This window comes from Myotis nattereri (assembly GCF_964212035.1).
Source record: "Myotis nattereri genome assembly, chromosome: 6".
Taxonomy (NCBI): Eukaryota; Metazoa; Chordata; class Mammalia; order Chiroptera; family Vespertilionidae; genus Myotis; species Myotis nattereri.
The window spans coordinates 23,100,778-23,126,404 of record NC_138081.1 but is presented as its reverse complement, the minus strand read 5'-3'; the positions used below and the strand labels follow the sequence as shown (position 1 = coordinate 23,126,404).

At 46.7% G+C, this 25,627-nt stretch overlaps 1 protein-coding gene across 1 annotated transcript in view; it reads right to left on the bottom strand.

The window, feature by feature from the left end:
• Positions 1–25,295, bottom strand: part of LOC308521588 (uncharacterized protein C2orf78-like) — a gene marked incomplete at both ends in the record, with an annotated part of 86,189 nt that extends 60,894 nt beyond the window's left edge. Inside the window, one exon of the mRNA XM_081094651.1 lies at positions 24,977–25,295. Coding sequence (XP_080950777.1) covers positions 24,977–25,295 — 319 coding nt within the window. The remainder of the gene's footprint in view (positions 1–24,976) is intronic.
• Between the last annotated feature and the right edge of the window lie 332 nt (positions 25,296–25,627).

The following is a 25,627-nucleotide window of genomic DNA, read 5'->3' as shown; positions in this document are numbered from 1 at the left end:
AATTTCTCCAAGGGTCCACACCCTTGGCATTTCTCTCCACGACTCCCCTGACTCCCCTAAGAATGCGAAATGGAGAACCTTTTAATCACTTCCAGCCTCACAGGACTCTGTCTCCTCTTCCCACTATCCATTCAGGAAAGAAGGGGAACTTTCCGCTCCTTCCCCTTTCTGAATACTCAGGTTCCTCTATGCTATATCCTCCTCCCTGCCAACCCCAGCCTCAAGGTTGAGGCTTCGTGAAATGACACCTAGCATATGAGGAATAGCCACTTACCCAAAAAGGAACTAATTCAGGAGGCATTTCAAAATTAGTATACATTATCTTTAAGTCAACAGGAACTATATTATCTGATTTGGAATGAAAATTGTAACTTGATTCTTTAAATACAGTTAGAAATTTATTGGATGCCAAATATATGTCAGCCTTTGAAAACAATTAACTTTCTGCTCCATACTTTATGGTTCCATTGATATGACATTCAGGAAAAGGCAAAACTATAGGGACAGAAAACAGACCAGTGGTTGCCTGGGGCTAAGGTGGGGAGAGGGGGTTGACAGTAAAGGGGCCTGAGGAACTCTTTGCGGGTGTTGGAACTGTTCTGCATTTAATTGTGGTGGTGGAGATATGATTGTATGTGTTTGTTAAGACTTGCAGAAATATACACCAAAAGGGATGGATTTATTATATATAAATTAGACCTAAATAAACCTGACTTTTTTTAAAAAAAAGTGATAAGCTTTTACATTCCCAGAATTATAACTGACACTTGTTGAGCACTCACTAAATAATTCAGGGTTCTACCACTTTAATTGCATTAGCTCATTCTGTTCTCACAATAACTATTTGGAAGGTACTCTTATTATCATTATCTCCATCTTGTTAATAAGGGAACTGAGCCCTAGCCAGTTTTGCTGAGGAGATAGAATGTGGACCCTCAGCCTTAAGGGTGCCAGGTTCAATTCTGGTCAAGGGCACGTACCTTGGTTGCAGGCTCAATCCCCGGCCCCAGGTGTGTGCGGGATTCAATCAATGTGTCTCTCTCACATCAATGTTTTCTCTGTGTGTGTGTGTCTCTTCCCCTTCCTTCCATTCTCTCTCTCTCTCAAAAAAAAAAAAAAAGGAAAAAAATATCCTCAAGCGAGGATTAACAAAATATAAATTAAAAAAATAAGGGAACTGAGACCTAGAAAAGTCAAGTAACTTGCCCAAGACCACACAATGAATACTGCTGGAATTTGAACCCAGATCTGTTTGATGCCAAAGTCTATGGGATTTATCACTATGTTAAGGTTATATATATATATATATATATATATATATATATATATATATCTCCTCTCATGGTAAAAATTGAAGAGGTAAATTGGTAACATTTATGTTTGCCTGTAACTTGCCCTTCCTAGAGTCTCTTTTGGCTTTAATCACATTTACTCCCAGATCAGAAAGTAAATGGTACACCATGCCCCCATTTTCACATCCCAGGAACATAGTTCTCCAGTTTCCCCAATTGAACATCCTCAGTTAGACTGAGAGACCCATTTCTGTCAATAATCTTCAGTGAGGTAAGAATGAGTCCGATCTGGGTGACTTGTGTCTAGAGGGGTCCCCTGGAAAGTTCTAGGGAGTTGTGTGGCTCAAACTCCTGGCCCTTACCATATAATCTAAATTGGGGGTCTTAAATATCCAACCCAGATACCCCCACAGCCTGGCATACTGAGATGGCAGACTTCTCTCCTGTTTACAGAGAATTCCCTTCTCAAGTCTGCATTCACTTGCCTCGGATCTGAGAACTCCTTCGCATGCTGCCTCCAACAGCAAATGTTTGAAGCATTGTGTCCATTCGCTGCTGATGCTAGCACACCTCAGAAGTCAGGATGCCGAGAGCCTGCCCAGCTGCTTTCTCTGTGGTCAGTTATGGAGCGTGGTGTATGACAGTGGTAATATATCAAACTTTCCGGGACTCTGGTTGTTGCTGAGGGAAAGGAGTGCTGGGCCCCACACCTGGTCTTCTGGCTCTCTCGACATGGTATGTAGCCACAGAGCCCACTTCATTGGCAAGGAGGTCAGAGCATGCATATCACTACCACAGAGGCTTTGGGCGGGTGCTGAATCCACTGCCGGGGAAATGTAACTGGTCATGTCTCAATTTGCTCAGCCAGGACCTTGGCTTAGAAGTAGACAATGCAAACACATCGGAAGAGCCGTGATCCACCCCAGCAAATCCCGCCGGTGTTTTCGTCTAATGTGCTTTACTTAGGGAGCAATGAGGTCCTCCATTATTGCTGATGAGTCACTGATGTCCATTGGGCCTTGGAGAAGGTGCTTTGGAATTGAGGGAAGACTTCCTAGGCCACGGCTGAACTCATCAGTCATCATCCTTTATTGGGCCCCTGGACCAGAGGGCAGGGTTGCTTTGACTGGGTGATTTGAAGGTCTTTCATCTCAAATACGCATTTGCACCTAATTTTGACTGTCGAGGGGACCTATTGGTACAGCTGGTCCATTTATGATAAAGACGCTCATGGGTGGGACAAGTTTGGATAAGCTTTGATGGGATGGTGAGAAGGGGAGAGGAAAGGGAGTCAGGACAAGGCTGTAGATAGGGAGTCTTCGTGAGCTGATAGAGAGCCTCAGAGACGAGCCCTTGAAGTGGGGGCATCTTGACACTGAAGACAGAGGATCAAAAACAGTCGAGTGGGTCCTTTGGAGACACATTCTGTCTGCTCACCGTTTGGCCCGGAGTAGACCTGTCTGTGCTACTCCAAACTGTTCCCAGTTGTTCGTAGCTCCGTATAAAGAAGTTGTTCCTTTTCAAGCCATGAAAATACTGGACACCTGATGGGAAGGGAAACGGTCAAATGAATAAAGAACATAGAGGAAGAAAGAGACAAAAAGTGCAAATGTTATTTATTTTTACCTTTGCAGTCAGAGCAGGAAGATAAAAATTATTCAAAACTGAGTGGGACTGGCTGAACAGCAGCAGAGATCAGCCAAGATAGGAACAGAAGGCAGAACTGATTCCCAAACAGGGGGGAGGGACCTAAGAAGGGAGGCCTCCTGTAATTGTATTTCCTCAAACATTAGAAATCACACGTTTGAAACCTGTAAAGCCAGCTTATATCTTTACATAGAAAAAGTTGCAGGCAGCCTAGCCTAGGCTCTCCTGTTGCTCCTTCTACCTATGCCCTTTCTTGTTTCACTCTCCTAAGCATATTTTTGCTACAGTCAATAAATTCTTGCTTGCTTTTCTTAAAGAAAAAAAGAAAAAGCAAGACCTGGCTGGTTTTGCTCCGTGGTTAAAGTGTCGGCATGCAAACTGAAGGGTCGAGGGTTCAATACTGGTCAAGGGCATGTATCTCAGTTGCAGGCTCAATCCCCGGCTCCAGGGGCCACATGCAGGAGGCCACCACTCAATGTGTCTCTCTCACATCAATGTTTCTCTCTCTATCTCTGTCTCTCCCCCTCACTTCCATTCTTTCTAAAAAAATCAATGGAAAAAAATAAAAGAAGAAGAAAAGAAAGAAACAGAAAAAAACATAAAAGAAAAAACATAAAAATAAACTAAAAAAGCAATGGGAAAAATATCCTGGGGTGAGGATTAACAGCAACAACAAAACATTGCTATCCTTAGAGTTGTCCCTTCTCTGTTTCTTAGTCATCTGTTTTGTTGTTTCAATCCTTCTAAATCTCATTGTTTCGATATCCTTTTATTCTATTTAATAAATCGTTATTGGGTGACCCCATATGCAGAACTTACTGCTACCAGTAGGAGAGATGGCAATTTCCTAAAATTTCTCTATGCTCTATGCTGAGGCCATGATGAAAGAAACAGCAGTGTACGGGGTCGGGGCAGAGCAGGTTGCTGTGTGCAGACCCAGTGCTGAGGAGAGAGGGTTATGCTGACCGGAAGCTGAGCTGCACCAGCACTTCTGAAGATCGGGACTCCCTGATGCAAAGGAACTGCCATAGATGCAAAACCGACTTATGCAAGTGCCATTTACATCATTACTCCCTCCTCTCCAAACCCCCTCCCCCCCCCCCACTTGCCTTTTCTCATCTGTATGATGCACAAGATCACACTTCATTGATTTAGGTCACCTGCTCAGTGATTGGTAAACACAGATCGAGAAGTCAGGACATCATTGCTGCAAAGTGGCCTTGCTCACAGACATAGAAACTAAAATAAACCAGGCCGTGTTTGGAGCAGCCAGCGGTCAGCGTGACCTCGAGAGGCAGAGACTGGGTGATGCTCACCAACCTGCTCTAGCCTTCCTTCCATGCCAAAAAGCGACTCAGCACTGACCTGCCCTGTGGGCTTGGTCTGCTTAACCCCAGATTGTCCATCCCCAAGGGCTCAGTTACCTTCAGAGTGTACCTGTATATACAGTGGCAGCCCTTAGATGTGAAAGATTCATTCGGGTTTGAGCACCAGGCAAAGGGCCTGTGGATGTTCACAGTACAGTACGTTTCAAATTTAACCTTTAAAAAATAAAAGCAACATGGGTTCTTTTGTAGAAAATTTGAGAAATACAGAAAAGCCAAAGAACAAATAAAAATTGGCTTTACCCATCTAGTAATTGTAATGTGTATATATATACCAGTAAAAGCCACCTTTAAGAATCTATTTTAGAGCAAAATAAACATGCAGTTTTAATGCTGTTGTTCTATAAGATTGCCCAAGACTGCATGGACTCTTCTTCATCCTTTGCCCTATTCTAACCCAGTCAAGCAGGAGACCATTCTTGGTGGGGGGTGGGAGACAGATTCTAAATAGAGTATCACAGTCCCTTCCCAATTATTTGGGATTATGCAAGCCACTTCCAGGAAATGCAGTTCCCTGTTTGTTGTATTTGATTTTTTGGTGGGAAGAGAGATGTGTGGAGGAGGCTGACAAGAAAGGCCCAGGAGTATCACTCAGTCCAGAGCGATCTCACCACAGTCAGCAGGGGCAGGTCGGAAACACAGACTCTGGGCCCCACCCCAGACCTACTAGTTGAGGGTCTGCATTTCCGCAAGACCCCAGGTGCTTCCAAACTGTAAGTGCAAGAAGCACGGCCTGTGGAGCCCCTTCCTGGCCTTCCTCAGGTGGTATTGATTGTCAGGATTTGTGCGTAACATTCACACCTCCTTGATGTTGAAACCAGCAGTAAAAATCCCACGTCCAAGAAGTAAACACCTTTTGCTCAAGCCACAGCTCCCATTCTTTTGGGAAAACTCTTAATGTGTCACCTTATAAATGCCCTGAGAGTTGCAGGGAGCTCCAAATGGAAGTCAAGGCAGGAGGTCAACCCTTAACATTGCCCCACTCCAAGTCCATTGCGGGGTCAGAGCTGCTGTGTTTGCAGCCCCTTAAGTCATAGTAAATCCTTCACCCAGTGGGGGACCAGAGAGATCCACAACTGAGATCCTTCAATTCTGTTGGGAAAAATCAACAATCATCTTACCCCGCTTTCTCCACCACACCTGCTTTTATTCCCTGCCTCAAATGATTCCTTTAACCTTCCCTGTCCACCAGGGGGCCCCAGTAGGCACCGGCAGGCACGGGGATTGGTGAGGACCCTAACAGAGGGGCTGGGATCAAAGACTTTGGGTGCACTTCTGCCCAAATCCTAGCTGCCAGCCACAGTCGTGTGTATGCGTCAGGATGTATGTCACTCCAGCCTGGGCAAAGCCCCCCAAAGGGCTGCTAACATTAGGCCTTCGCTTGAAATCGCAACCAGGAAAGGGTTCCCAGGCAGCCATCGAAGCTACCTGTGAAAAGCAGCATTCCCCTTTCCAGTGGCCCCATGTGAAGTATCATTCCTGTCTCTCTCCTCTTCACAAACTTGATCGGTATCACAGAGCCTTTGTGCCTGGAGCACTGTGTCTCCCTCTGGTCAGTCTCTCTCTCTCTCTCTCTCTCTCTCTCTCTCTCTCTCTCTCTCTCTCTCTCTCAGATAGCATCAGACATTCCCCCTGGCGCAGGCTTGGCCTTGGCTATCGAGCACTCATCTGGCGCCTTTTGCCTCTCCACTCCTGGTCTGGCTTCTTCAGATCTGCACAGCCTTCCATGGAGCATACGGGGCACCTATGGGGCTCCAGTGCCTGAAGCAACAGGATAAAAGCTGAAGGATGGTTCCGAGTGGCTCCCTCCTGGCCCTTGGGGAACTTACAAATGTCAATCAATTCATCCTGGCAAGCCTTAGTTGTTTACAAGGCAAGCAACTACAGTGGTCTTCTCCACCCCCACCCCCCACCCCACCCCACCCCACCCCACCCCACCCCTGCCAGAGATCGTGGATTATAAGTGGTTAAAAACACAGGCCCTGGGATTGGCAAGACCTGCATTGGAAGCCTGGCTACCTGTCACTAGCTGGGTGATCCAGCTTTGCCTTCTGAGTTTTTAGGCCTCAATTTGCACTTCACTAAAATAGAGATAACAATACCTGCCTCCTACATAGATGAGATGGTGTTTGTAAAGCACTTAGCACAGGGCCTGGCATTTGGTGAGAGCTCGGTGAAAGGTAGCTGTCATTATTATGATTAGCTAAAACTGGACAGCAAGTCACGCCACATAACCTGACAAGTCGGTGTCCTAACCCAGAAGGCCTAGGTTTTAGTTCTCCATGTGCCCTGAATTAGCCGGTGCTAATCTATGTGCCTCGGTTTCTTCATCCGTAAAATGTAGGTGACACTGTGGTATTTTGTCCTTGCAGCTAATGTTTATCAGATGCTAACTGTGTGCTGGGCGCTGTTGTAAGGGCTTCCTGTGTTCATTCATCTGCTCCTCACCACATCCTGTTTGACAGATGCGGCGCAGCGGCAATGTGCCCAGGGTTGAGCAGCTGGGACAGATGAAGCTGGGATTCCTACCCAGGCAGTCTGGCTCCCGAGCCTGCATGTCTGCCTTTCTTACTGTGAAGAATCAAATGGATAATGGTTATGAAAGTGCTTTGGGAGCGGGAAGTACTCTACAAATTTAAGAGATTATTGCTATGTATCCAAGCCTTTTAGTGTTTGGTCTTCAGCTGGAATCCTTCACCTTTCCTGTCAAGGCATAGATTTGGGGGCTACTTTAGGCTTTCCTGAAACCTTTTTTCTTTTTTAATTAAATCTTTATTGTTCAGATTATTACATTTGTTCCTCTTTTTTCCCCCCATAACTCCCCTCCTTCCAGTTCCCACCCCACCCTCCGCCATCACTCCCCACCCACTGTCCTCATCCATAGGTGCACGATTTTTGTCCAGTCTCTTCCCGCATCTCCCACAACCCTTTTCCCCCCAAGAATAGTCAGTCCATTCCCTTTCTATGTCCCTGATTCTATTATGATCACCAGATTATTTATTCACTTGATTCTTAGATTCACTTGTTGATAGATGCATGTTTGTTGTTCATAATTTGTATCTTTACCTTTTTCTTCTTCTTCCTCTTCTTAAAGGATACCTTTCAGCATTTCATATAATACTGGTTTGGTGGTGATGAACTCCTTTAGCTTTTCCTTATCTGTGAAGCTCTTTATCTGACCTTCAGTTCTGAATGATAGCTTTGCTGGAAAAAGTAATCTTGGTTGTAGGTTCTTGGTATTCATCACTTTGAATATTTCTTGCCACTCCCTTCTGGCCTGCAAAGTTTCTGTTGAGAAATCAGCTGACAGTCGTCTGGGTATTCCCTTGTAGGTAACTGAGTTTCTTTCTCTTGCTGCTTTTAAGATTCTCTCTTTGTCTTTTGCTCTTGGCATTTTAATTATGATGTGTCTTGGTGTGGTCCTCTTTGGATTCCTTTTGTTTGGGGTTCTCTGTGCTTCCTGGACCTGTAAGTCTATTTCTTTCACCAGGTAGGGGAAGTTTTCTGTCATTATTTCTTCAAATAGCTTTTCAATATCTTGGTCTCTCTCTTCTTCTGGCACCCCTATAATTCTGATGTTGGTACGCTTGAAGCTGTCCCAGAGGCTCCTTACACTATCTTCGTATTTTCGGATTCTTTTTTCATTTTGCTTTTCTGGTTGGGTGTTTTTTGCTTCTTCGCATTTCAAATCTTTGCCTTGATTCTTGCGCTCCTCTGGTCTGCTCTTGGGAGTCTGTATCGTATTCGTTATTTCAGTCCGTGTATGCTTAATTTCTAGTTTGTTCTTTATTATAACATCGAGGGTCTCATTAGATTTCTTGAGGATCTCACTACATTTATCAGCGGCTGCTAGTTCTTAAGAGACCTTAAAAGTGTGGTTCTGAACTCAGTATCCTCCATTGACAGTTTTGTCCTGTTTCTTTGTCTCCTCATTTTTTATGCTTTCTTGGTGCACCCCCTAGTGGTCTTTGTGCGCAGTCTTGTTGTAGTTAAGCCTTGATTGTTGTCAGCAATACCTAGCGTTTGCCTGAGGCTATCTGGCAAATGGCTCTGCACGGGGCTTGGGCGGGGTGGGTCCCTGGGGATCTACAAGGCGGGCCGGAGCAAGCAGTTATGGCTGCTCTCAGTTCCGTCCCTAGGGGCTCTGCCTCACAGAGTCCCAGCAACCACTGCAAACCTCGGAGAGAAAGCTGCCTTCGAGTTCCGACCAAAGCCAGACAGTCCCGCTTCTCCCGTTTGAGTCTGGGTCCCTAGAGACTCGCTCGGATCTGGAGCTCAGAGTCTGAAACTCCCTCCCGATTGAAAACAACAACCGCGCCCTCCGCCTCCAGCCCGCTCCGCGTGCACTCCACACCTTAGTATTTCACTTCAGCACTGCGCCTCCTCTGAGTCTGGGTATGATATTCTCTTTCCTCCTAGTTGTAGAATTTCCACTCAGCCAGCCTTCCTGTGGTTCTGGATGATGTCCGTTCCGTCTTTTAGTTGTTTTTTGAAGTGGTTGTTCGAGGCAGCAATCTCCAGCGTTAACCTATGCCGCCATCTTGGTTTCTCTCCTGAAACCTTTTAATCACTGGCTGTTATGAGTAGAACTGTGTCTCCCCAAAAATATATGTTGAAGTCCTTGACCCTAGTGCCTCAGAATGTGACCTTACCTGGAAACAACAGGTCATCAAGTTAAAATGGGGTCATTGGGATGAGCCCTAATCCAATGACGGGTGTCCTTATAAAAAGGGAGAACTTGGACACAGACACACACAGAGGAAGACCATGTGAAGTCACAGGAGGACACCACAAAAGGATGGAGGATTGAAGTGATCCTCTCCAAACCAAGGAGCACCGAGGCTGCCAGAAGCCAGGAGAGGGGCCGGGGCAGGATCCTCAGTGCCTTCAGAGGGAGCATGGCCCCGTCAGCACCTTGACCTTGGAGTGCACTCCTCCAGAATTGTGACACAAAACGTTTGTTTTGTACTAAGCCATCAGTTTGTACAGTCCTGGGAAATATGTACACTGAGGTCAAGGAAGGGGGAGAAGAAGGTGAAGGAGGTGCATGGAGAGTCAAGGCTGATGGTGGGTAATAAGAGGATGCTGAGAAGGCCAAATACTTCTCGGTGTGCATATGTGTGTATGTGTGTGCAAATGGAGGGGGCACATTTTGACAGAGAGATCTCTCCTCTCTAAGAAGGTCCCGTGAGAGGCAAAATGAACACTAAATCATCTTCCATCCCCCTGAAACAGGTGGGAAAGAGGAACCTTCTCTGGGACCATGTCATTGAACCCAACCCCTTTGTTCTGCCGCAGGAAAGTGAGAAGCAAGGGAGCTAAGTTCCCAGACCCGCGGGCCGGTGAGGAGGAGAAGTGGGATTGGAAATCGGGCTCTGTGACTCGCAGCCTGCAGTGCGGCCATCCTGCAGCACCCACCCGCAGAGGCTTGCTTTGGGTTGGCACACAGGAATTCACTCTTCCTGTCACAGCTCATTTCACAAGATGACATCCTGGTTCTGCTTTTTCTTAAGGAAACTTTTGATTGAAATATGATATGCAGAAATGTGCAAAGATCATAAGCGCACAGGCTCAATGTGTCTACATCTGTGGAAGCAGCACCCGGACGAAGCATGAGTACATCACCCGCACCCCGAAGCCCTCCTGCCCCTCCCCGTCACCAGGGCCAACAAAGGAGCCACTATCCTGACTTCTAACATCACAGATTGATTTTTCTTGGTTTTGATATAAATGGGATTTCACAGTACTCTTTTGTGTCTGCCTTCTCTCGCTCCACAGTATGTTGGTGAGATTTGTGTGTGTGTTTTGCATATGGAGTAGTTGGTTCTCACTGCGGTAGAGTATTCCATGGTTCTGGTCTTTTGAACCAGATCAAGAGGTCTGCAGAGAGAGAAGTTGTCCTGAAATCATTCAAGCTGTTCCTTTAAAAAAAAAAAAGTGAAAGCAACCAGATAGCTGAGACACAAACAAAAAGAAGCCGGTTAATCTTTACAAATTGGATCTACTTTATTAGCCATCTATTAAAAGCCACTTTTCCAGATCACTCCCCAACCGCCTTCCTTCTCTGTGGCCTGGATTCCCACAGCCCCAGCTGGGTCACACTGGCTGACCAAGTCTGGACTGATAGGACGGGGTTGGAGGTTAACTAGCTGTGTTCTACCTGGGTGAACCCATCTCGACCTCAGAATCACTCGGAGCCTGGACTGCCCCTCACTTGGCCAGGAGGGTTTCTGTGCCTTCAGCAGCATCTCGTATCTGAAAAGTTGGAGTTATTCCCCTTGTCTCAATCACCCTCGGGATAAAGCCCTTGAAGCCTCAGGCCAGCCAGAGGCAGAACAGCCTCTGCAGAAGGAGGCTGGCCCTCCTGCAGAGTCCCTCCCCTCGCAACCACCGCTGGGAGTCACTCCCTCCCACAGCCTTCTCAGGCCCTGGCCTGCATTCCCAACAGCGGCTTGGCTGGAAAGGGGCTGCACCATCGCCTCTCATCTTTCCCTTGCCAGACCACAATTGGCCATGATTTCTTCATGCTGACCAACCTTTCTGGGGTCTCCCTTTTGCTGGTAACAACGACCCAATCCCAAAGTGCAATTGATGGGAGCCCCATGCAAATCAGCAGGGCTGTGGGTCTGAGCCTGAGTCCATATATGGTGCAGTCCCTGAACCAGGACAGGGATAGTGCTGAGTGCAACACAGCTGATTCACCAGCTGTTCGCTTCCCTTCCTAAGCTGTGCCTGCCCACTCCAGTTTCCAGTGACGTCAGCACTGCACCCTAACAAAAGGTTAAGATAGCCAAAGTGCAGGACTTCTTTGAGCCTTTGGGAGGCTGCAATTTACTGCAATTTTTCCTTAGTTCTCAACTCCCCAATTCCTGGGAGGCTGTCCTTTCTGGAATGTAACAGGATAATAATACAACTGGCGCTTTTTCTTCAGTGTTTCTCCTGTTTGGGGGAGGCAGGGAGAGAAGTCAGTTATAGCTCAGGCTTGCTCAAGCCCTATCGCAGAGGACTGTTTTGAACAGGAAGCAGTCATAGGGCTCCACCCCCACACACACCCTGGGTTGGAGCCTAGGCTATTCTTTGGCCTCCACCCTTAAACAGTGTTTATTTGTTTGGCCTTCTTTTAAGTATGAGTAATGAAACTAAGACATTTTCGGACATAAAAAAAGAATATCGAAACCTGGGTTACCAGTTCTATTCACAGTTCAGTAGTGAATAATCATATTCCTTTTAGTAGCATCCTCACCACCACTCCAGTGCCTATGGCAAGCAAAGCCTTAGACCAGACTCAAATACTGGAGCCAGCTCAAACCAGTCATGGACTAATTGTTCAGTTTACAGGAAATTTGCAAGCCCATTGTTAAACACAATAATTATTAAAGATTAAGTTACATAAGATTTAAACGGAATAAATTTGATTTAAAACAAAGGTAATAATCGAAGCTCATTCACTTCCTAATTAGTTCACTACATTTTACTGTTAATCTGTGCTCTCGAGGTTATTCACTTCTGTTGTATCCGTAAGGTGGAAATATCATACAGCAGTGTGCCTCTGCACAGCTCTTCCCAACTCCTTCTTCAGTAATCTCACACCGGGAGCTCGAGATCAGGCCTGATGGTGAGATAGGCAGTAAGCCAGGACAAGTGGAATAGGGAAACTGAGATAGATCACTGAACAAACTAGCAGAGCAACTTACAGCAGATCCAGAAGGTCACCTCCCTACAGATAACATCTAGGCCTCAGTTGTATTTCAGCCCCAGGCCCAGAAAAGCAGCAAAACCAGGTGGGCAAGGCCAGGACCAGCTGCAGTGACTAATGACCCCCTGCCCCAACATTGGCCAGTCAGTGGAGACAAAGGACCCAGTGCTCAAAAACAAAACAAAACAGAACCGCTCCCTCCATTCCCTTTGTCTTCATCTTCACTCTCTTCTTCCCCCACAAGCATGCATCTCCTGAACTCTAAAGGACCCCGCGAGGCTTGCAACCAGGGGAGCAATGGGCTGTGGCAGCTCATCCCAGGCTAATCCCCTGAACCTGTCACAAGACCCTCTTTTCTCTGACTTCCCAGTGAGCCAAGGCAGCCCAGCCGAGGCTCTCCTGTTGCTTCTATGCTAAGCCCTTTCCTGTTTTACTGTGTCCAGCTTTAATAAACATCCCCTCACTCATTTTATGAAATTTTTCCTGCACGAAGTCAAGAACGCACATACTGTCCTAGCTGGTTTGGCTTAGTGCAGTGGTTCTCAACCTTCTGGCCCTTTAAATACAGTTCCTCATGCTGTGACCCAACCATAAAATTATTTTCGTTGCTACTTCATAACTGTAATGTTGCTACTGTTATGAATTGTAATATAAATATCTGATATGCAGGATGGTCTTAGGCGACCCCTGTGAAAGGGTTGTTCAACCGCCAAAGGGGTTGTGACCCACAGGTTGAGAACAGCTGGCTTAGTGGATGGAGCGTTGGCCTGCAGACCAACAGGTCCAGGGATCGATTCCGTTCAAGGGCTCATACCTCCGTTGCAGGCTCCTTCCCAGCCTGTGCCCTGGTCAGGGTGCGTGCAGGAGACAACCAACCGATGTATTTCTCTTCCATCGATGTTTCTCTCTGTCTTTCCCTCTCTTTTCCACTCTCTCTAAAATCAATGGAAAAATATCCTTGAGTGAGGGTTAAAAAAGAAAAACACCCCCACATACTACCAGCTGGCCCGAGGCAGACACGTTCAGGGCCAGGTCCCCTGTCCAATAACAATGGCAGTATTTACATGGAAAACACTACAAATCAGGGCTTTCCCCCTCCATGCTCCCCGAGCCAGTGGTGAACATTAACCAGCACATATAGACTCAGAGGTGGGGGAGGTCAGTAGAGAATGACTCACAGCTCCCTGCCTCAGGTGCTTACAATGCAGTGTGGAAGACAGGTCCTTCAAGACTTGAGCTGGGCAGGGCCTCCTCTAAGATGTCAAATGGGGAAGTTACAGGGCATGGGCTTTGAGGTCAGAGAGACCTACGTTAGCATCCCAGTTTTGCCACTTACTGGCCACGTCAGTCCAGCCAGGGTGTGGATCGGTCAGCTCCGGGACAGACATGCCTATTGTTTTCAGCTGCCTTCTGTTTTGATTGGTCTGGTCATTAAACATTTTAAATATCAGCCATGGTTACAACTAGGGCGCTACACAGACCCCCATAGATCACCCCTATTACACCAGGACCCAGGTCCGGGAGGGAGGGAGAGACTCAGAACGGCACACAGGTTCCCAGCCTCTGGCTGAGCTTCTGGAGCTCAAATCTGGAAAATGCTACTTGCCATACTTCCTCTAACCTGAGGTGCCTTTCCTTGTAAGATACACCATTATTTCACGAAAGAAAGGTGCTGCTAAGTAAACTATGGCATGCCATCGATTGTGGGATCAATGTTAAATGAGTAAGATGTTAAAATGAGATAAAGTGTGGACCTTAGAGTCAACCAAATATGATACACTATAAATCTTCACCCAGGGTCAAGGTTACCTCTTAAGATGCTGCAAGATCAGTCCAGATGGCAGAGGAGTTTCTCATGAGTTTCCAAGGAAGACAGAAGCCAAGGTGGGAAGGAGAGAGTGAGCTTGCGGAGCTCCTGAAGCCCAGCTACAGGGTGTGGCCTCCCTCCTGCAGGCAATGGGCAGTCACTACAGCTCTTGGCAGAGGAGTATGACCTCTCCGATCGTATGGCCCCTGGTATCTGAAATAGTATTTAATGAATCCATCTGTGGATGTAAGAAAGTCCAAACCTGTAGAGAATTTTTACAAGAGTTTATTTGAGCCAAACTGATGACCCACTGGGAAGCAAGATCTCAAATGCCCCAGAAAACGATAGTCCTGCAGTTTCTTTTTTACATTTGAAATGAAGGAGGGAAGTAAGAAAGATGGCATGAAGGTGGGAGAAAGCAAGGTACCCGATAGCTAATCAGATTATGTGCTCTCTTGAAGGTGATTATGCCTCAGGAGGGTCTGAAAAGGAGGATGACAAGTGATATTCAAAGGTGTGTTAGCCTAGAGATGCACAAGAACAATGGACAGGGCTTGCTTGCGTCAAAGATAAACCCTTTATTAAAGTAGTTGTAGGTTTGGGATGTGACTATCTACCATAATCTGCCCAGTTAGGAACTGATGATCTGATCATACTGTGAAGTTACTCTCTGCCACTGAACTTGTCGGGTGTATTACAGAGCCCCTTTTGCAATCACCCACCTCATATCAGAGCATGAACTCCCCCCTTGCTCAAGAGAGGTGGGCTGGAGCAACTGCCGAGCTCAACGTTGACTAGCACTGGCCAGTGCCTTCACCCCTCTTACCAATGAGGGTGCACTTGAAGGATGCCTCTCTTTTAAGAAGGAGCTCGGCTACAATCCAGGAACGGCACTTCTGGGTGTCTCTCCCAAGAAAATCAAAACACTAACGCAAAGAGATGTCTGCACCACCTTTTCATTGCAGCATTATTTACAATAGCCAGGATGTGGAAACAACCTAAATGTCCATCAGTGGGTGAATGGGTAAAGAAAATATGCTATATGGTATTCAGCCATAAGAAAGGAATGAAATCTTGCTATTTGCAATAGTATGGATGGACCTTGAAGGCATTATGCTAGATTAAATAAGTCAGACAGAAAAGGATAAATACCACAAGATCTAACTTATAAGTGAAATGTAAAACAAGAAACAAACAAAAACAGAAAAACCAAGCTGATGGATATAGAGAACATGGTGGGAGATGGAGGAAATTAGTGAAAGGGGTCAAAAACTACAAATTTCCAGTTATACATTGAATAAGTCATGGGGATGTAATAACTATCCTATCTAATAAAAGAGAAACATGGTAATTAGCGTATGACCACTACCCTTCCCATTGGCTAATCAGGGCGATATGCAAATTAACTGCCAGCCAAGATGATGGCCGGCAGCCAGGCAGCTGGAAGCGAACATGAGGCTTGCTTGCTTCAGTGACGGAGGACTCCAGCGTTCCCCGCCTGCCTTGCCAGCCTCTGAGCTTGCAGTTTAAGAAACATTGTAACAAATATAGAAGCTAAACAAAACCCCAGAAACCTGCTTTAAGCCAGCCAGGATCTCAGAGCTGGAGTTATACATTGTTTCGATTATAGAACCTAAACAAACCAGATACCTGCTTTCAGCAGCAGAGGCCTCAGAGCTGGAGCCAGAGCTAAACCTGGCCCAGAATAAAAAAGAAAAAAAGGAGCAGTTGGGAGCTTCAGTCAGCCTGAAAACAGCCCTCAGCCCCTCACCCAGACTAGCCAGGCACCCCAGTGGGGACCCCCACCCTGAAGGGTGTGTGACCAGCTGCAAACAGCCATCATCCCCTCATCCAGGCTGGCCAGGCACCCCAGTGGGGACCCCCACCCTGATCCAGGACACCCTTCAGGGCAAACCAGCCAGCCCCACCCAAGCACCAGGCCTCTATCCTATATAGTAAAAGGGTAATATGCCTCCCAGCACCGGGATCAGCGTGACAGGGGGCAGTGCCCAGACCCCCTGATCGCCCTGCGGCTCTGTGTGTGACAGGGGGCGGGGCCACATCCTCCCTATCTGCCCTGCTCTGTTCGTGACAGGGGAAGGCGCCCCAACCTCCTGATCAGCCCTGCTCTGTGCCTGATACGGGGGAGCTCCCCAACCCCTGATTGCCCTGCGGCTCTGTGTGTGACAGGGTGCGGCGCCTCAACCCCCTGATCGGCCCTGCTCTGTGTGTGACAGGGTGCGGCGCCTCAACCCACTGATCGGCCCTGCTCTGTGCATGACGGGGTGGCGCCGCAACTTCCCTACCGACCCTGCCTTGAGTGTGACAGGTAGCGGTGCCCCAACCCCCCAATCGGCCCTGCCCTGAGCGTGACTAGGGGTGGCATCGCACCCTCCCGATCCACCCTGCTCTGTGCATGACAGGGGGCGGCGCCCCAACTCCCCAGACGGCCCTGCTCTGAGCCCGACCAGGGGCTGCACCTAGGGATTGGGCCTGCCCTCTTCCACCCGGTAGCAGGCCTAAGCCAGCAGATCATTATCTCCCGAGGGGTCCCAGACTGCAAGAGGGCACAGGCCGGGCTGAGGGACCCCCTCTCCCCTCCCCCCCCCCCCCCCCCAGTGCACAAATTTTTGTGCACCGGGCCTCTAGTAGTTAATAATGATTGTATATTTGAAAGTACCTAGGGGAGTGGATCTTGAAAGTTCTCATCATGAGAAAATACTTCTGCAACTATGTATGGTAATGTATGTTACATGGATTTATTGTGGTGGTCATTTTGCAACATGTACACATATCATTATGTTGTACACCTGAAACTAATATAATGTTATGTCAATTATACCTCAATTTTTTAAAAGTACTATTGAGATATATATATATATAATTTAGGGGCTTAGATTTACCCACCCTAATGTGCAGGGCCTGACTTGTGTCCTCTAAGTCATTGACTGATGGACAAACCCTCTTTGCACACACCCAGAACTCTGCCTGGGACCCCAGAGGGATACTTGCACAGATGGAGCCTTAAGTGTCACTGAAGATCGATAGTGCTGCCCATTTCATCCCTGGACCTGGGATTAGCCCAAGTCCAGAAAATGTAGCGAGCGATCTTTCTGAGTACCTTTACACTGTAATTAGTAAGAAGAAAAAAAAATCACAGCATCACCTTATGGAAGCGCCCCAAGAAATCACCTCATTGCATAATCGTTCTGATTAGGAAATGGAGACTTGGAAAATGACCATGGCTGGCAGAAAGTTACCTGCCCAAGGAGTGGCAGAGAAACCCAAATCTCCTGCTACCCCGGGGCATGCCATGCGAGGTATCCCCCAGCCACGCCTTGGGCCTGCCTCTTCTGAGCCTGGGGCCTTGGCAAGGTACTTACCATCTCTGGGCTTCCATTTCCTTCTCTGCAAAATGGGGCTAGTAACAGTGTCCACTGTAGAGGGCTGCTGACAGGATTCAATGCATAAATCCAGAAGAAAGGCTTAGAGCAGCCTTTCCAATCAATAGGCTGTATATTTGAAAGTACCTAGGAGTGTACTGCAAGAAATTTTTTAAAAATATGTTTTTATTTATTTCAGATAGAGGAAGGAAGAGGGGGAGAGAGAAACATCAATGAGAGAGAAACATCTATTGGCTGCCTTCTGCATGCCCCCCACTAGGGATTGGGCCCGCAACCCAGGCCTGTTGCATGCATCCTGACCGGGAATCAAACTGGTGACCTCCAGGTGCATGGAACGACACTCAACCAACTGAGCCACACTGTCAGGGCAGAATTTTTAAAACATGAAATACCTGACTATTTACTTAGGGGCACTGACCTCTTTTGTCAAATTAAAAACAAAAAACAATAGCCATCCAATGTGAATGAATTAAAATTACACTTTTTTTTTGTCAAATCAGCAAAAAATATAATACATTTTTTGGTGTGCCGCAGAATTTTAGTAATTAGTTTTATGTGTGCCACGAGATGAAAAAGGTTGAAAATCGCTGGCTTAGACAATTGCCTGCCAGCCAGTAATTGCTCCATAAAGAGTGATCCTTTCTGTAGCTGTCTTTGTTTCTTAGTTACTCCACACAATCTTAGGCTGCCTCCCTCACCTCGCTCCTGCTATCAAACTGGAGGGCTGAACTTTGAGACTTAGGGACAGAGGCATCTGTGGAATTTGCTCCCCTTGCTAATCTGGCAAAGTCAACAAATCATTTCTGTCCAACCCAGAGGTGCCTGTGGAGATGTTAGGTCACGACATAGACCAGCTTCATGTGAGAGGCACCGGGTGCTGATGGAGGGAGTGTCCGCAGCCCCACTGGGGACAGGAGGAGGCCTTCTGAGGGCTGGGGAAGCCAGCCGCGTGTGGAGGGCAAGGAGAAGGTGCAGGAGCCGTGAGGAGCCTGGGTGGGGGCGCTTGGCATGTGAACAGCATGCGGAGGGCCAGGACAGGGTCTGTGATGGGGCCTTGACGGCTGGAAAGGAAGGGGACTCAGAGGCTATGAAAAGAACCATTTTCTGTGGTGCTCAGGAAGGGCCTCTCGCGGGGGATTTCCTACGCAGGGCTCCAGGCCTTGGCTGCCTTCCCGGGGAAAGGTGCTGTTTGTCGTGAGGATCTTGCACACTGCCCGGCTTTAGCTCCGGGACTGATGGTGCCCACTCCTGTCTCTGGCACTGCCGGTCTCCCGGAGCCTTGTTCAGCCAGGAACAAAATGCCCTTTGCTTGAATCACACACTTCAGACATCTTAGTGCAACACAGGGACACTGAGGTCACGGCAGGAGGGGAATAGAAGCTATGAATAATGCTATGGAACAGAGGGGCCTATTTCAAAGACATGGACCCTTGGCACAGGGCCTTAGTGTGGCCCGAGGACTCCTGGCAGCCCCAGACCATGGCTCATGCTGACTTCGCTACTCAAAGGAGCTCAGTGTGGTCTAAGGCAAAACCCACTTGGAGAGAAGAATTTCAAAATGTTGTGTTTTTTTAAAGCACAATCGATGCCCTTTTCCTCTTTTTCCCAACCCCAATCAAAAAGTACAGTCTACACTATTAAAAATCACATCTCAGAAGCAGCGTGGGCCTTCTGACGGCTTCTGCCAAGATTTCCGGGGAGGCCGGTAGAAACGCCTGCCATTTTCATGTTGTTTAATGAGTAGATGGAGTCCTTGCACACCTGTTCAGGCGAGATGATGATGATACTATTACTAGAGGCATTTGGCTGCAAACACCATCGACCTCCTGCCCATATTCAGCCTCATTTCCTCTTTTTTCTCCCTTCGCTCTTCACTGTCCTGTGTCTCCCTTCTTCTCATGCTTTCTTGCTGTCACTTTTCCTCTTCTCACTTCATTTCTTTCCCCTCCTCAGTGCCCTGCCCAGCTGACAGAAACCTGTGGGACAAAGCGAGGAAGTCCCATCGTGTCAGGAGAGGCTGCTGGGAAGGTGGTGTGGCCAGGGGCCAGCTGCCAAGGTCAGGAGAGAGGAGAGTCTGGGTCCCTCCTCACAACCCTGGCGTGTCCTACTGTAAAGGCCCTTTCGAACTCCAGCCCAGTCGCAGAAACATCTGGACTTGCCCCATGGCCAACCTCATCAGCAAAGAATCAAGAGAGAGCAATGCAGCCAGCTAATTCCCGCTAAAGAAACAACAGATGGAAAAGGTTTAATGCATTTAACATCCAGGAATAATTTGCATCATAACTGGACACTCTCTGGGTACATAACTGATTTATGAAGGAATGAAATTTTAATGTTGGAATATAAGCACCAAATATCAGAATGAGGGGATCAATTCCAGGGTCAGGGAGAGCCTTCCTTGTGTTTTAAAATTCATTCATTCATTCGTTCATTCATTCATCAATAAATATTCACTCAGCACCTACTGTATAGCACACAATGAAATTATTACTAAGGCATATAGATGGGAAGCTATGATTCTAGTCTTTGGGGCCTTAAAATCTACCCCAAGACAGAGTTCTATCCAACTTAAATATAGCTTTGGTCATGAACTTACCTCCTGTGTGAAGCAGAATCCTTCACTGGGGAATTACCTTGGGCACCAATATAAAGATGAGATGGTAAAGATTCCTGCATATTTTTAATTCTCATCCTATAATATATTTTTATATATTTGATTTGAGGGAGAGAGAAAGAGAGAGAGAGAAAGACACAGAAAGAGAAACAGTGATGTGAGAAAGAAACATTAGTTGGTTGACCAGGGATCCAACCTGCAACCTAGGTATTTGCCCAGACTGGGAATAAAATCTGCAACTTTTTGGTGTACAGGGCAATGCTCCAACTAACTGAGCCACCCGACCAGGGTGAGATTCCCACATATTGATCCATTAGTCCCATGGTCGGCAAACCGCGGCTCAAGAGCCACATGTGGCTCTTTGGCCCCTTGAGTGTGGCTCTTCACAAAATACCACGTGCGGGCGCACATGTACAGTGCGATTGAAACTTCATGACCCATGTGCCGAAGTCGGTATTTTGTGGAAGAGCCACACTCAAGAGGCCAAAGAGCTGCATGTGGCTCGTGAGCCACGGTTTGCCGAGCCGCAGTTTGCCGACCACTGCATTAGTCCATCCACCCATCCATTCTTCCACACATCCAACCATCCCCTTTCCAACCTCCATTCACCCATCTATTCATCTGCCTATCTATTGAACCACCCATCCATCCCATATCTATCTGCCTACTCATTCCACTATTTACCCATCTACCCGCCCATCCATTCACCTACCTACCATCCATTCATTTATTTATCCACCTATCCATCATCCTTCCAAGCATGTGGTAGGAGGTCAATTATAGCTTAGTGGGGGAACATTATTATGATAAGAAGCCGTGCAAAGACAGAACCCAGTAGTTGCCTATAGTGTCCACGTCTGACAATTCACATGTGAATGGCTCCTGAACATGGGGCTGTTTATCTGAGAAACAGACAGGATGAATTTCAAGGGCTGGTAGCAAAGGCTCACAGGGAGGTGCTTAAATTTAATCAAGATGGTGTCTACCTTTCTCCCCTGTCTAGGAGAGCTGCCCAGGGACCGCAGTCAAGAAACAGTGCTTCGTGAAAACCTTTCTCTTTTTTTTTCCTCTTTATTTTATTTAATTTATTTTTTTCCCATTTCCATTTATCCTCCTTACATCTTCCACTCCACTACCCAAAAAACCTTCTTTCCACCACGTTCTTGCTATAGAGATTTTCCTCAATGTGATGGCCCATTGAATTGCACAGATGCTATTCTGAAAACCATTGCTTTCTTCTTGAACATAGAAAAACCAAGGATAAACATTTCTGTGGGCAGCTGACATTCCCAATATACCATCCATTAACAGATAACCCCCAAATTGGAGGACTCAGTGGAAATGGGTGCCTGAAATTGTTCCCTTGTTCCCCAAATGTTGTATTTCAGTATTTTTTCTGGTTGTGGGAACTCTGACTGAAGTTTACTCAATTCTAATGTTATTTTGAGCTGTGTCTCTGTTTTAAAACGCTCCCCTCTTCCCATCTGAATGTCAGGTGGCACAGGCATTAGTCTTCTGGAAGGTATCTGCCTCTAGCTAAAAGACAGCTGGAAAGAGGAAGAGGGGCAGTGATTAGAGCCCTCCACTGTCTGGTTCCTGTGCCTTACTCTGCCACTGAGTCACCAGCTGACGTGGGACAGGGGACTTGGTTTACTGAATTACTGCCTGTCTGCTAAAGGACAGCAGGCATGGGATCTAGAACTGGTGCTGGGAGCACTGGGTGTGGAGGAAGAGGCCTTTGTTCTCAACCCACTCACCAAACCCTTATTAACTGCAGCAAGTTTTTGAACTTCCCTTTCTCTGTTGCTAAAATGAGGGGAGAGGATATATGATCTTTAAGGTAGATTATAATACCTGGAATCTTAATTCCACTCACTCTAGTACTTAATTTAATACATGGAGCTGATCATTTAAAACATTTTTTTTAATTGGAGAGGGGGGGAAGAGAGAGAGAGAGAGAGAGAGAGAGAGAGAGAGAGAGAGAGAAGAGATAGATCAGTTTGTTGTTTCACTTATTTATGCATTCATTGGTTGATTCTTGTATGTGCTCTGACCAGGGATCAAACTCACAACTGTGGTGTATTAGGACAACACTCTCACCAATTGAACTACCCAGCCAGGGCGTGGAGCTGATCATTTTTAGCATCCTGCTCCTCTCGATGAAAAACATCATCATGACACATGATATTACAGCATTTTGCACTCAGTTTCACTGTTTTAAAATGTAAATACAATATAAGCTACAAGTGGTCACTAGAATGACAGGATTAAAGTAACAAGTTTTGGTTCTTCATCTTTAAAAATCACTGTGCTATCATTATTTCAAATTTTTGGTTCAAATGCAAGATTCAGTTAATAAGGGTTTGGTGAGTGGGGGTGAGAGCAAAGGCCTCTTCCTCCACGCCCAGTGCTCCCAGCACCAGCTTTAGATCCCATGCCCGCTGTCCTTTAGCAGACAGGCAGTAATTCAGTAAACCAAGTCCCCTGTCCCATGTCAGCTGGTGACTCAGTGGCAGAGTAAGACATGGGAACCAGACAGTGGTGTGCTCTAACCACTGCCCCTCTTCCTCTTTCCAGCTGTCTTTTAGCTAGAGGCAGATTCTTAGGGTTGGAGACATGACTATGCTGGGAATAAGCGTGGACAATTCCAATTAGATATGAAGTTACTCAAAACAAATGTGTGCATCTGAAACCACACATATCAGGGTCAACTGTATATATAAGAGTTCTTAAGATTAACTTGCTGTAAAATGCTGCAATATCTATTTAAAAAATAAATGATAAAAAATGTGCTAAGTTAAACCTTACATAGGTATTAGGATTCAACAGTAACTACAATTGCTTAGAACTTAGACCAAATGATTTGGGGGAGGGATAAAAACAATGTTTTGTTTTTATCATTAACATTGTTTAGAATTGTCATGGTGATGATAAAAAAGCAGACCATTATTTAGTCAGTTTTATCATTTAAAAACCTTTTCAATTGCACAATAATTTTAGATTTACAGAAGAGTTGCAAAAATAGCAGAGACTGTCCCCCAGTACCTTTCACACAGCTTATATAACTATAGTACATTTATTAAAACACAGAAATTAACATAGATTCAATGATATGAGCCAAACTACAGACTTTATTTGGGTTTTAGCAGTATTTCCACTATTGTCCTTTTTTCTGTTCCAGGGTTTAATCTAGGATACTGAACTGCCTTTAGTGGTTTATTATTGCTTTACATTTTCTTACAGATCATGCAAGTCCTTGGTGCCTGCTCCCACGGCTGCCACGCCCACCACCCTGCCCTTGGTGCACCACTGATGCCACCCAAGGCTGTGGTACTGGGGGCAAGAAGATCTGATGGCTGTGAAGTTTCATCCTTTGGCGAAAGATGCTCTTGAGCCTGACATATATGCTGGCCTGCCAGCGCACGAACACTCCACTGTGTCACGTTGGCCATCCTTCAGCCAGACACTCCCACAGTGACTGTTGGGTTTGTGACCTTTGCAAGGCTCATGTGCCTAGTGTATAGAAAGCAGAAAGCAAGGCTTGTTTGGGACAAAAATGTTGTGTTTCTTTCTGTTTTTGTTTTGTTTTGTTTTTTTTGTCTCCTGTGAGACAAAGAAGCAAAAATATAGAGTAAAAAGCCTTGACAAAAGCACAGTGCCGATGCTTCTGGATGCTTCTCCACACCAACGCTCCTCTTTTTTCGTGCCAGCGGAATTTCTTTACGTTGGTAAATACTTATTGAACTTTACTGTATTCCAGGTGCTGTTCTAGGGACTGTCGATTGAAACGAAACAAAGATCCCTGTGTTTGGAGCTTGAGTTCTAGCAGGATAGAGATGAACAAGGTTTCACCATAGGGTATGTTGAACATGAGTGTGGGAGCTATTGATGCACTGGGACAAATTCACGTTTAAGCCTCCAGGAGGCTTCCAGAAGCCACCTTTGGCACTTGTTGCAGATATTAATCACATACATTCAGCCATGAGAATTCTTATAGCAATTGCACCATTGGGATTTTAATTTTGTTCTGGCAAGGAATATCCAGGATCTTCAAAAAAGGTTGGAACTCTCTTCAGTGGCCCGGAGGATGCCTTCCTGGTGAAATTAATCCAATCGCACCAGTTTCACTCACCTTGCCAATGACTGGTTTAGGAATGGTCATGTGATGCAATCCTAGCCAATGAGGCATGAGGAGATTCCAGGGTTTCTGGGAGAGATTTCTCCACACTTCAAAATGCTCCTCTTCTTCTTGTCTGAATTTTGGTTATTGAGTGAAGGATAGAATGCCTGGAGCTGCTGCAGACACTTTGTAACCATGAGGGAAGAGCCTGAGACAAAAGCAAACACAATGGGCAAAGTGGGAGGATATGAAGACGCTAGTCTTTGACGAATCACTTATCTCTGGAAATGAAGTAATGCAGGACATCTTGTTATGTGAGAAAATGCATTCTCCACTTTTGGGGATAGAGGTCACATTTATGCCAACCAAGGCACCTTTGCATTTATGGGTTATGTATTTCAAGTTGTTCTTAGATCTTATTTAATCATTCATTCAACCAACACTTGGTGAGAACACACCATGTGGGACATTCAGTGCTGTTGGACTATGAGGGCGAGTGGGTGGATTCCTGCCCCGAACGGCCACGCCATCCAGAGGGGGTAAAATTCACAGACAAACACTGATTGCAGGAGAACCTGCTGCTACCTGAGAGGTGGCACAAGGTGCTGTGTGCACGCCTCCCGCCTAGTGCCTTGAAGACAGCTTTGGGAAACAAGAGGTACCTGCTCTGTCTCTTGAAGGATGGTTACCTTTCAAGCAAAGGGATATGGAACAGGGGAATGCAGACACAGCGAGGGGCAGATGGCGCCCACCTGATCAGGGCCATGCTTTAAGAAGCCTGAAAGGCTACGGTATGTTCTGGCAAAGGGAACCCTGTGCTGACCTGCTGGTCTGGGTCCTGGTTCAGTTACCCACTCATTATGTGGCCCTTGGTTATTCCTGTGTCTCAGAACAGCTACAAGAAGGGGCTGGTAATGACAGTCTTGCCTCCCTCACACGGCTACCAGAAAGTGCAAAATACACATGAGAGGTTATTATCTCCTCCATCTCGAGACGTGACAGTGCGCTCACCCGTTCCGAGGCCCCTGGCCAGTCTCTGGGAGTCTCCATCTCGAGACATGACAGTGCGCTCACCCGTTCCGAGGCCCCTGGCCAGTCTCTGGGAGTCTCCATCTCGAGACGTGACAGTGCGCTCACCCGTTCCGAGGCCCCTGGCCAGTCTCTGGGAGTCTCCATCTCGAGACGTGACAGTGCGCTCACCCATTCCGAGGCCCCTGGCCAGTCTCTGGGAGTCTCCATCTCGAGACGTGACAGTGCGCTCACCCATTCCGAGGCCCCTGGCCAGTCTCTGGGAGTCTCCATCTCGAGACGTGACAGTGCGCTCACCCATTCCGAGGCCCCTGGCCAGTCTCTGGGAGTTTTCCTTCTGCTGTTGTTGGGGTCACCCTCTAGTCTCCTCCCTAGTCTCACCAATGCCCTCCTCTATTTCTCGTGCTTTCAGTATTTCAAATCCTCTCTCTCTTTTTTAAAAGTTTTTTTAAAAAATGTTTTAAATATATTTTTATTTATTTCAGAGAGGAAGGGAGAAGGAGAAAGAGAGAGAGAGAAACATCAATGATAAGAGAGTAACACGCTGGGGATGGAGCCCACAATCCATGCTTGTGCCCTGACCAGGAATCTAACCATGACCTCCTGGCTCAACCACTAAGATGCCAGCTGGTC